The sequence below is a fragment of the Urocampus carinirostris genome, chromosome 4, assembly GCF_059441175.1.
Source record: "Urocampus carinirostris isolate Australia breed hairy pipefish chromosome 4, RoL_Ucar_1.0, whole genome shotgun sequence".
NCBI classification, from domain to species: domain Eukaryota; kingdom Metazoa; phylum Chordata; class Actinopteri; order Syngnathiformes; family Syngnathidae; genus Urocampus; species Urocampus carinirostris.
The window spans coordinates 37,760,409-37,773,241 of record NC_142352.1 but is presented as its reverse complement, the minus strand read 5'-3'; the positions used below and the strand labels follow the sequence as shown (position 1 = coordinate 37,773,241).

The window sequence follows — 12,833 nt, the reverse complement described above, 5'->3', positions numbered from 1 at the left end:
ATTTTGCCTCATTTTTTAAATGTTTTCACACGGGAAAAATACGTTTTTTTAATCTGTGCTGTATGTTTTGTATATCGCATATTTGACAATAAAGTTGATTTGTCAAGACAAAGGAACAACAACAACAAAGCACGTACGCCAAAGTCATGTTGGAGCTTGGTTCCAAGGGGACCTCGATGACTGTCGTTCCCCCAATATCGACCTCTTTACAAGTTGTGGTGTTGCGGCCGGTCACTCTGCACGCTTGATAAAATCCATGCGGTCTCACCCGTTCAGTGTCATTTCCCACAAACACTTGCAAAACGACTGGCTCATTCACACCTTCCAGCTGAAAATATATAATTTGAAAATCAGCATATGGGATTATGTGTATTAGCAGGGAACTATTCAATTGTTTTAAGGTGACTGTCAGTTTTTTTCATTTATAATCATGAGGGTGCATTTTAAGTTTGCCTCTTATCAAATTGAATTCCTAATTGATTGTCAGGGTTTGACAATCTTTAATGTGCAAAGATTGAATTTAAAAAATTACCTAAAGTTTGAACAAAACGGAAACTAAAAACTTATACTAAACAACCAACATTGTTTTGACAACAAAAAGATTCAACAGTTACCATGATGGTAGGGTAGCCCTGTTGACTGCGGTCCTTCACAGACCCTCTGCTGCCTTCTGTCAGGTAGCGAGCCCGGTGCTGAGGTTCAGGTTGAACAAGGATCTTCAGCTCCTTATTTTCACACTTTGACGGGTACTGCATGGCTAAAACTCCTTTATGTTTAGGTGTCTGAACATTTTCTTGTATACTGCAGAATAGTGAAAAAAAATAAAAACGACCAGGAAAAACACATTTCAACATGACTTCTGTTTCAGAGTTAAACCCAAAATTATTTTCATGCGTTCATATTTAAAAGACCCAACATAAACGTAAGGGATAAAGGACTAAAATTCCTCAAACTATTGTTATTGTGTGTATATTCTTGTTTTTTTAAAGCAAGCAATAAAACAAATAGTATTACAATAAATATACTACTTAAATTTAGAAACTGACAACTACAAAATAAAATAAAATAAAAACAGCTAATTAATTTTGCTGATTTGGGATCTTATTTTCTTTTATTCGTTTAAAAAAATGTAAACAAGCAAAATTCACTTTTATCTATCTCACTGTAAGGATAATGGCTTATTATTTTACTGGAAAAAAGTTTGAATATAGAAAAATAAAAAATGTTTTTTTGCAGAACCGATTGATGTTGTTATATGTAGATACCAAAATAATAGTTGATTTTATCCCTGATTTGTTCATGAGGCCTGAGCAACCGTGATCATCTTCACTAAATACTTATTTAAAATCAATCAAAAAATTAATACATGAAAAATAATTCCATAATGAAGTCTAGCGCTTTGAAAAATGTATTCACTACATGACCATAGCAAATTCAAGTACATTATAATTAATCCACCTGTTTTGTGAACCCAAGACAAATTAACTCAAACGTATCAGTCATGCCAGGGCAGCTGTGATCCTCTTCACTCAACTAAATTAAAACATTAACAAAAAAAGGAAGAAAAGGATACACATCTTTTTTAAAGTCAAGCACCATGAAAGACTAATTATACTCAATTGGCAATCTCAAATCACAATAAAGAACATTAAAATGAATCCATCTTTTTTGTGAGCCTTACAAAGGAACAACTAAAAAGAATTAGCTGATGGCCCAATGTACAACGGCCAAAGCCATTAACATTCCCATTTTTTTTTTGCACCTGGAATTTCATACAGTATTGACCTACCAACCTAAGCCAATTCAAAGTAAAGGTGCTCCAGTCTTGCTAGACTACAAAAAGCAGCGTTGCTGCCTTTGCACAATTATATCTGTGTTTATCTAATCCATCAAGACGCCTTATCAGTCTTGGAAAAATACACTAAAATTGAATGTTTGCAACAGTAGCAGGTTTTGACTGTATTTCAGACAATGGGTGTGGTGCCTAATAACTTTACATAAGGTGTGGATGAGTTCAGTGGCCAAATCCTCATAATCTTGGCATCAACTGGTGACAGACACAATATTCATTGTTGCACACACCTTGCTTTCTGTCCGGTCTTGTTGTCAGTGCCAAGCTGGGAAATGACAAAGTGTGGCCCTTTTGCGCTGTCCGCATCAAAGACATCCATGCTAGCTTCGGCAGGAGGCATAGACTTGCGCCCAGGCCTTTGCCGGGGAGTGCGTTTGCGCGACTTTCGTGGCACTTCTGTGTTGTCATTGTAAGAAGTTGTGCTCATCATACTGAAGTTGGAGAGAGAGTCTTCCATCCAGATGCTATTGCTATGTTCTGAGTCAAACGACGTCTCTGCTTGACAGGACATGTGGCTATCGCTAAACAGGTCTGCTGGAGGTGGAGAGATGTTGAGTTCAGTGCGCCTTTTCGGAGGCATCATGTGCTGATGTTGCTGATCCTCCTGGGGTGGAACGCCTAACCCCCCTCCAACCTCATTGAGGGGCAGGCGTTGTCCACCACCACTGCTTTTTGCGTTCCCACCTTCGGCACCAAGGGTCTCCGGAAGAGCTCTGCAACTTCTGCTGTCCTCTGAGTCCACATTGCCGCTACATACGGGATCACTGTTCAAAGAACTGCAATGTTTGGTGGACGTGGAAGATGTGGGAAAAGCACTGCGGGGGCCGGCCATTGTCATGTGGGCGGACGAGCCATCTATAGTGCAAATGTTTGGGAAGTTAGTGTCTTTTCAGATGATGATATCAAACCGTTTTTAAGATTGTCCTGTGGTGCCTTGAGATACAAGTAGCACAATTTAAAGATGTATCAAGACACATACAACCATTTCCCAGATTTTTTTTATTGTATAATTTTTTTCTCTGGATAGCCATACGTGTTAGCACCGAGTTCAATTAAATTCACTTTAAATAACAAAGCATTCCGGCATTGAAAAAAAAAAATGGCAAAAACTTTGTTTCCACATTGTTTAAACGCAACTTCCAACACATAATATAGACTTCAAGCAAAAGGTTAACTGAAATCGCAGCAACTACAGGAAGACAAACAATAATACTCAGTATTCTTCCATCATTCATGTAGTATGTCTATTAGCAGCGTAGTGATGAGCTGAGACAGGACATGACTTGACAAAGCATAAAAGGACATGCCCTGATGCCTGGAACTCAGTCGCCTAATTACAATACCTTGATAAGTGCCAGTTACCACATCTTTTTGACTTATAACGCTCCTGCAGGACTTAGAAAGAACAATTCGAGAACACAAAATACAAAAATTTGGAGGTCAGTTTTTCTTCTTTAAAATGCACATTGCAAAAAATTTTGTTGATCGGAAACCAAAAAAGTTGCAACAGACTAATAGCAATTTCAATTATTTTATTGGGAAAATATGTTTTCGGATGAGTGTGGCCACAAGACACATTAAACTTGTACATCAAGGCACCACTTTATTTTATACACATTTTTCTTTTATTGTAAGGATTACAGGGCTTTCTTTTTCCAAGTGACATTTAAACGTGTCTGATAATAATTTCCATTCATATGGTGCCCTCAATAATATTAATTGTAAGAATGTAGTTTCTAAAGGTAATGTAGAATTTTACCTCAGAACATTGTCAATTTAAAAGTATCAATAACGCAGGGGTGGCGAACACGTGGCTCTAGAGCTGCATGCGGCTCTTGGCCAATAAGAATGCAGCTCTGCCTCATCAAATTTTCTATATACTGTGACTATTTGCCTTGTTTCATATTTAGGTTTTTTTTTGGTGTGTATTGAGGGTGGACACTTTCCTTGAAATAAACACAAGAACAATACTTGCTGTATTGGAAGGAGAGGAGTGTGTTATGGGAAATAATGTTTTTAATTGTGTGTGTCTGTCTGTCATGGCAGGTCAGTGCGTGGTGTGGCTCTTTTACTCTCACAGTTAAAAATTTCGGCTCTTTGTGTCAAACTTGTTCGCCACCCCTGCAATAACGTAACAATAGTATGTGTGAAGTAACAATAGTATGTTAGACCTATACCAGCCCTTGCAACTCCTAATGCCTCCTAACGCCCCAAATCCGATAAAAGAAACCCATAAAGTAAAAACAACTTTCAGTGTGAAAATCAATGGTGATAACATTTAGGGATTTACCTTAAAAAAACAATTCAAAAATTAAGTTGAACCTCATTGTTTGAGTCATGACTGAAATGTTTTTTGGGGTAACAAAACAAAAAAATTAGCTCTAGCGAGTGATGTATTTTTCTATGGGGAATATGTGGCATTCCAGGCATAGCCTGAATTTTAATTACAATAATCACTTTGCCTAGTTGGGACTAAACTAAGCCACAGAGACAAAATAAACAAGCTTCTGACCTATGAAGCAGAGAACTGCAGACCATTTTATATGCAGACCCTGCCTGCCTCAGAGGGAACTTCCTGGAATAAAAATCAGACATCGATTGATCAATAAGGGCTGAAAGTAGACAGTTGGCAGGTGTCTGAAGAAACAGATACAAGTTGTTTTGTTTATTCAAAAAAGTGTTGCTCTATCGTGTCTTAACACTTCATTTTGGAAAAAAATAGTTGCATGAAGAGTCAGAAAGATTGGGTTTAACCTGCAAATAGGACTGAGCAAATCATTGACACGTAACCGACTTAGATTGTGGGTATAAGTGTATGTTGCTGTTGAAACATTGGGAAACTGGTTCATTTTAGAGGGAATCAGACAAACGCATCATAAAAATTTACTCATACAGGGAATATTTTGACGATTCAGACGCAGCCAAGGATTTTGTATTGGGCATTGTTTGGAGGGCAACAACAGTTTATCAATGTTTAAAGCTAAAGTCAACCCATATGATTTATTTAAAACAACGTGTTGTTTTGGCCCACCACTTGTATAAAAAATGTGGGCAGCACGGCGGCGCAGTGGTTAGCGCATGTGCGGCACAGTTCATGTCTTGGGAACCTCCTGCGTGGGTTCAAATCCAGCTCCAGACTTCCTGTGCGGAGTTTGTATGTTCTCCCCGTGCTTGCGTGGGTTTCCTCCGGGCACTCCGGTTTCCTCCCAAATTCAAAAAACATGCATTTCAGGTGAATTGGCCGGTCCAAATTGTCCCTAGGTGTGAATGAGCGAGTGAGTTGTCTGTCCCCGTGTGCCCTGCGATTGGCTGGCAACCAGTTCAGGGTGTCCCCTGCCCACTGCCCGGAGATGGCTGGGATGGGCTCCAGCCCCCCCGTGACCCTAAGGAGGATAAGCGGTACAGCTAATGAGATGAGATTGTGTTAGTGCAAGATTACTTTTTATCCATTCCTGGGGGCGGACCATATTTTAGAATGGTCTTGAATGATTTGACATCACAGCTACTTGGGCTTCAACCAATGATTAATCAAAGTTCACCTGCCTTCTGAAGCAGTGTTGCTATAAGTTGTTTTCATAGAATGGAGAGGGCAATTGTAACATCATCTTCACTCAACAGCAAGTCTAAAAATGGCCGCCCCCAGATATTGATGAAAATAGATTCCCAGCTCAAATTCTGCAACCACAAATGTTTTAGTTAGATTAATCAAGGCCCCATACATCATAAAACTGTAAATCATTTGTGTGAACGAGACAATTCAATATTTTTAAAAGTCATTCTATGCGACACCTTTTTATACATAAAATGCATAATAGTATGTCGACCAATGACGAATCGATTTACACACAATTTTTAGGCTAAATATAGTTATCAAAATAGGTACATTTTATAGTCTGTAAAGTAAGGTCATTGAATCCGCCCCCGATGAGTGTGCTTTAAACTGTTACACATTTATGTAAATCTAGTAACGCAAAAATAATTTAGCATGTTTTAAAACATAGCCAATGTCAAGATGAAATCCTATTGACATGCTTGGGAACTTGGGATTCATTACTATGGGATGGTGGATTTACTGGATGGATATGGTTCCATCAAAATGAAAATGATACATTTTATACGACATATTTACATTTTAATTTTGTCTTTAAGAAAAAAATAAATGGATTTAACAAGTGTTCACCATGTGATGATGTATCATTCCAAGACTATTTTAACAAACAAGGGGCATGTTATCAAAATAAAATACCAATATCTATTCATTGTCTAACTTTCTTATAAGAAAACATGTAGTCTGACATCATTTTATATATATATATATATATATCATCACAATTTTATTGAACATTACCAGTAAATGCAGACATTGAACAAGAAATACTTTTGTTTGAATTAGGACAAATTGCTGGTTTTATTGAAAAGGGGCTAAAACGCAAAATAATTCCCGTTTTTCATTTCCTCTTTTTATTAGTGTTTTTTTGCAACTCTTCCTTTAAACGTTTTAAGTCCAAAACATATTGTGTTTATTAAAGCCAATGGTACTTATTGTCTGTTGAAAAGCCTTACGTTTGGAGTACTTCGTTATCTTTTTTTTTTTTACCCAAACATGAGTATTTGCTTTTTATTTTATTGTTTGAACTGTGATTTTCTGCTTAGGTGTTTTTTTGGAGATCCAATAAGGGTTTTTGAACATTGAATAGAACGACACATGCATGGAAAGGCCTTGACCGTATTTTTCTGTAAAAGTGATGTACACCGGAATAATGTGTCTCTGCACAATTTGACTGAGTCTTTTTTTGTCTATTTTGATTTGTGAAGGCAATGCACATTTTTGACTCAAATGTGATCAGTACTTTTTTTCCACTTGTTAACACTATAAACTGAGTGAGTGTAATAACATTTCTAACAGCCTAAGAGAAAGAATAAATAAAAAATAAGCCTGTTGTAAACTGTATGCTGGATATTTTCAGGTGGTGCTCAATTTCATTGTCCATATGAATTTGCTCAATTGAACAGCAACTGCCGAGGAGACTGGTTTAAAAATAAACAATTTTGAACATGACCGGAACTCAAATTATCCAATTTAAGATTTCAACAAAATAAAATCTAAATACATGTTTTGAATGTATTAACTACCAGTATAGTTTTGGAGGATGGGGCTTAAATCTTTTGAGCGCAAAGCAAGAGAAAAAAAAGATCTTACCAGAAGTTAATGCAGTAGAAGGGAGGCCGGCCTCTCCACCACTGGTTTGACTCATGGTTATTGGGTTCTTCTGGATACTGGAGGCTAACTGCAGCTCTTTGGGCAGAATGTCATCTATTAATTCTGGAGGATGCAAAAAAAAGGTAAAAGGGCATTTAAACAACAAAGTAATTGTACAAGGCAAAAAGCGCTTAAATCGTTCAATGCCACACGTTCCTCTCAAATGGAAAGAGCAGCTGCCAGCCAATTTTTGCTATTTTGGCTCATTTGTAAGGCCTACAGAAATGTTTTGTTCTGTAGCCATATAGGCTTAGGACACATCAAAATGAAGCTTGAACCCTCATCTCTGATAAGAGAAAATATGTTTATCTTTTACCATTGTTTAACACTGACAAGTTTCTTGAAAATATTTGTTTCCAAGAAAACTTCTGAGAAAAATGACCTTTTGCGAAAGGATGCATTTCATGCAAAACTTATGGTATTTTTTTTCCATTTATGACACCTATTATTTAGGTGTGCTTGATTGATAAATACATGCTGTGCCGAAATGCTCAGAAAATAATACATTTGATATCAGTTCAAACAGACGTTCATAACCTAGCCCCCCCCCAAAAAAAACTTACTTGCCTAAAATTCAGTAGTACTAGTTAGTATCTAACCAATTCTTAAATATTCAGTTATAGGAGTTTATTTTTGAAAGGTATACTATTGGATTCATTCCCAGTCTTTCACAATTTATCAAATCATCAATTTAATGACTATTAAATTCAAATTACTGAAATTGTTCAATTTATGGCCCGCCCCTAGGTTTAGGTGTCATCGATTAATTTGAAAAAACAACATTTTATTCTATTATCGCCGAATGTGGATAACAGACTTCAACATCTCATTGAGGGGAAAACAATTAAATTGCAACTTCAAGTGTTGAGGCTTTTGCTGAGGAGTCATTCTGAGCAGTGTGAGAGTTCTCCCATTCTTGCTACCATTAACAAACCATTCCAAAACAATAGGTTACAGAGAGTTAAGATAATAGGTCTGCAAAGGCACACACAAGTGAAAAGATATCAAATGCGTACCAAAATGTCAATGCAACTGAGGCGCATTAACAAAAACACATAAACGCCATAGCAACTGAGGCGCATGAACAAAAACAGATCTAGCTACAACACTGGCCTGTCCAACATTTTTCCCTGTCCACTCTATGGCTCATCAGATTTACCAGGAGCCTGATTCATCATCCAAATATTATGGTAAGAACCTAGAGCAGCCATTAAAAATTCCCTTCTCTTCTCTACCAACTGGAAGCTTTAATTACTTACAGCTGAGCCCTGCAGCTTGGTTCATAAGTAAGATACTCCATTCATCCATTGTTTGATCCAGAACCCAGGTTTGAAAAAACTGGCCTGTGTTCCTAAATCCCTCAAGTCTCTTGGGGCTTAGCAGATGAACCGGGAATGCTGATTCTCAGACGGGGGGCTTAATTCTGAACATCATACAAAAAAATGTATTAAGGGATAGAATATGCCAATTTCCCATATGTCCATCTCTGCGACTTGTTCCTTAAAAACGTTCTCCCCCAGTCTGCATCTCTGTTTAAAGCCCCTACTTCGCAGAGCTCACAGACTGCACATGCAGAAACATGTGCTCAAAACAAGTGGGCCGCCTTTCCTGTAAACACATTGCCAACCGCACAGGCAGAAAATATGTACACTTGCCTCCACTCACAGGTCCCTGATCACTGGCTGGACTGTTTCTGGAGTTTCCACAAGGCCTGGATGTTTTGCGAGACTCCAAATTGCTGAATATTTGTTTCCTTGTGAGCTGACATAGTGTAGTTCTTCATTCAAACTTGAAAAAAAACACTACGCCTTTCACGTCAACTAAATCAACATCAATGAACCACCAAACTTTAGGTTTTGATTTTAACTTAATCGTAGTGATGTTATTTACAGTATATTGGTCACCTTGGACGACCACTACAGTCTGTGATCCTCGTCACATGGATTACACCCGCATAGCAGATTTCGATTTACACTCAGACTTGTTTGTGTGGGTAAAGTCAGGTATGAGCTTTGTTTGCTTTAACAAGCACAGTTTGAATAACACTTTGATGTCAATCGTATCAGTGGTATTATCAACCTGGGAAAATACATGCAAGTACTGCTACTCATTACTTTATCATCAAATGTTGAGGCATTCAGTATTTTGGTAAGAAATAATGAATGGCATTTAAAAAAATAAAGAAAGAAAACACACAGTGACTGGTGACATGTGACTGGCAGGGCTTACACTTCCATTCATTTCGCTCACATTCCTGCTGCTTGCTCTAACTAGCCCCAACACCAAGGGCGTGGCACTTTTTTTGTGGGTCTGATTTTAAAACCCTTCGGATCAAACTACCTACTTCTTATTGTATGTACCCATTTCTTTTAATTCAAGTTGTCAAACAGGTAATCTTGAGTTTTGTCTAGCAGAAATTTAGCCATATTTATTTTTAATTTAGCCCCAGATTTATCTTGCAAATTGATTTGACACACAAAATAAGATCACTGTGTCAATACAATGTGGATGATACCTGCGGCAAAGCTTGTGCAACAACCATGAAATGTTTACAGCCAAGTCAACATGATAGCTGCCAGGCACTCCATAGCAACACTTATGAGCTGATAAGTTGAATTCAATCTTAGGAAAAAACATAATGAAACAATAAAATTCTAGTTAAGAAATAGAAGACTCAAATTTTGTAAAGCCTTTCATGAAATGATCGTTCAGACACAGAACCACATGACTAAAATTAGAACAACTCACTCCCGTAAACCAAAAATTAGCTAGGAAACAAATGCAAATGAAGTCCAACCAATCTTAAGAAGCAACTCCATAAACAATCTAAAAAAAACCTTTTTATCTGCAAAGTAAAACATTTGATCAGATAAAAAGGAGCAAACTGGGGTATATTACCTTAATAAACCCTATACTTTTAATGGTATCGTTTTACACATTTAACCTAACCCAAATCGGTTAATAATGTCCGTCAGATTCCAAAAATGAGGGCATCAAAAACATGCAAGGCCAACAAAAAACAAAAACAAATCACCTGACCTCCATTAGCCATATTGCAGAATCGAACACAAAATGAACAAGCACAACATTGCTTGAGTGTGACTGCTAAAATGGGCCGAAGTGTTGTGAAAGCTTATTAGAGTGGCAGGACTTTATTTTAAAGGCCTAAAGAGCAGAAGATTCATTTTGATTGTCTTGTTAAAAAAAAAACATTATTTTTTTGAGTGTGCGTTGCTGTCTGATAATACAAGTTAAAGACTTTTTGTTTGCACCAACTGTTGGCTTTCTGTGTTTGAGGTTTAGTTGAATGTTCTTGAGTTTACATTAATAAGTTAAATACTGTCCATGCATTAATTCTGTAAGAGAAACTTTACCATTTAGTGTTTGATGTACTACCAGGGTCACCAATACTTCTCTTAACAGAAGTGCAAAATACTTACCATTAGGGCTGAAACGATTTGTCGATGTTGTTGACAAAAATCAATAACAGAAATGGTCGACAATGGAATTTGTTGCCAACCATGATCACTAGACTTGTTTTTCCAAGAGACTGAGGTATTTCTACATGAATATAACCTCTGCTGAGTGTCACTCATGCGCAAGAGTGTCTCTGTCTTGAGCAGTCAAATAAACATACAGAAATGGCAGCGTCAACATCAATTAAGCGAACCAAAACTTCTAAAGCTTGGGAGCATTTTATCCACGATATGTTGAATGAAAAGAATACAGAGATCCCTCAATTTTTGCAGTTATTGGGGGGTGTTAAATGTGCCCAATCTTATCAAAGCCCTCCAGACTGCCCTACTGAGAGAGTGTGAACGAGAAAGAACAAAAAGGTACCACAGGAGTTTGCAGCGTATGGCCCGCAAGCCATATATGGCTGGGGTTTTTCTTTTTGATTTTATTTTTCCTTATAGTCTATCCATCCATCATCTGCGCCACTTAGCCACAGTAGGGTCGCGGGGGTGCTGGAGCGCATCTCAGCTGTCCTTGGGCAGTGGGTAGGGGACTCACTGAACTGGTTGCCAGCCAGTCACAGGGCACACAGAGAGAGATAACTCACTCGCTTATTCACACCTGGGGACAATTTGGACAGGCCAATAAACTTAAAATGAATGTTTTTGGAAAGTGTGAGCAAAACGGACTACCCGGAGGAAACCCACGCAAGCAGGGGGAGAAAAGGCAAACTCCACACAATAAAGTTTGATCCCATGACCTCAGAACTGTGCTGCACACGCGTTACTCAGGAGCCGTGCCGTCCTTCCTAATGATCAACCTTTTGCAAAAAAGAAAAAAATATATATTTATTCAATTATACATATACAGTCCTTTCACTAGTCAGTGACTAGTTGACTTAAAGGCCCGGTCACACAGCCTTTTGCGTCTGTATCGCGGGTAAAAGTTGGCGATTTTTTTTTTGCCCATGGTTGCCCGCGGTGGAAAATGTGCAAAATTGGCCAGCGACTGTTCCGCGTCCTTATCGCTGGTAACCACGGCTGCATCGCTGTGCCGCCTGCGGTTACCCATGGTCTAAAGTTTTGAGCAGCGCAAAACTTTTTCGCGTGGCCAACCGCGTGTGAATTTCTTACCACGTGTAAAGCACGGCTGTATCTCGTCTGTATAACAATCTCAAAAGCGTCCGACAGCGTCTGCTTCACGGGCAGAAATTTCTGGCCGTGATTCAGCCTCGATACGCCCGTGAAAGGCTGTGTGACCGGGCCTTAAAATAGTCGTTATTCTGTGTGGTAGGGCCGCAACTAGCACAAAACATATTTTTAAAAATTGTATTTTATGTAATCATCTTCCATGACCGACATTGTTTGAGAAATGGTAAATCAAATTAGTGACAGTATGTATGTCACGAAAGATCTAATTGGTGTGATCAAATGTGTGGCCTGGTTCTTAGACCGGATGCTAAAACTACATGTACACTTCTTCTTTTTAACTAACACTATTGAGTGTCAAACTCCAAGAATAACTAAGAACTGGTTTAACCTGCACAACAAATTATCTACTATCAACACCTTGTGTGCTAGTGTTCTCCAACCAACCATTTATGATTCAACTTGTTCTGGGTCGACTTGGTTAACTGCAATTAGTATTTGCATGGAACAAAATTAGTTGCCAAAAGCCAAACCCCATAAAATTCCTGTCACGAAACTTCAGTTCGCTTCAGCCTTTTGACTTGCTATCCCCTTAGGCTAATGTACATTTCATATTCAAGAGAAGAGATTCAAGAGATTGTCTTTATTGTCATTGACATATAATGTTAATGAAATATTCTTTGCAACCTCTGTGTAGTGTTTACAAAGAGTTCAAATTGACAAAACAAGTTCAAAAACTGGAAATAATAAAATCAATCAATATATATATTATATACAGACGCTCCTCTACTTACGGCCATTTTATATATATATATATATATATATATATATATATATATATATCATCAGCTGCACCGCTTATCCTCAGTTGGGTTGCGGGGGTGCTGGAGCCCATCCCAGCAATCATCGGGCAGTGGGCAGGGGACACCCTGAACTGGTTGCCAGACAATATTATACACACACACACACACACACACACACACACACACACACAAACAAAAAGGAAAGAAAGAGTTCATGTATGTACATATTTTTCAAGACAATTCTGTGTTATATATGTAAAATTTAGTCAGTCAGTAGTAGCACGGATGTTCTTATACTGATTTCCTGATGCAAG

At 38.0% G+C, this 12,833-nt stretch overlaps 1 protein-coding gene across 7 annotated transcripts in view; it reads right to left on the bottom strand.

Moving 5' to 3' along the window:
- Positions 1-12,833, bottom strand: part of nfat5b (nuclear factor of activated T cells 5b) — a 38,526-nt gene that overhangs the window by 8,578 nt on the left and 17,115 nt on the right. For 5 of the 7 annotated variants that reach the window (XM_088334454.1, XM_088334456.1, XM_088334455.1 and 2 more), the window contains exons 2-5: positions 7,053-7,175; positions 2,083-2,707; positions 615-801; positions 138-328 (exon numbers count right to left, since the gene is read on the bottom strand). In XM_088334454.1, the coding sequence (XP_088190580.1) occupies positions 138-328; positions 615-801; positions 2,083-2,707; positions 7,053-7,175 (1,126 nt within the window). Of the gene's footprint in view, positions 1-137; positions 329-614; positions 802-2,082; positions 2,708-4,364; positions 4,428-7,052; positions 7,176-12,833 lie in introns of those variants that run through there. The other 2 variants (XM_088334459.1, XM_088334460.1) reach the window with 2 other exon arrangements.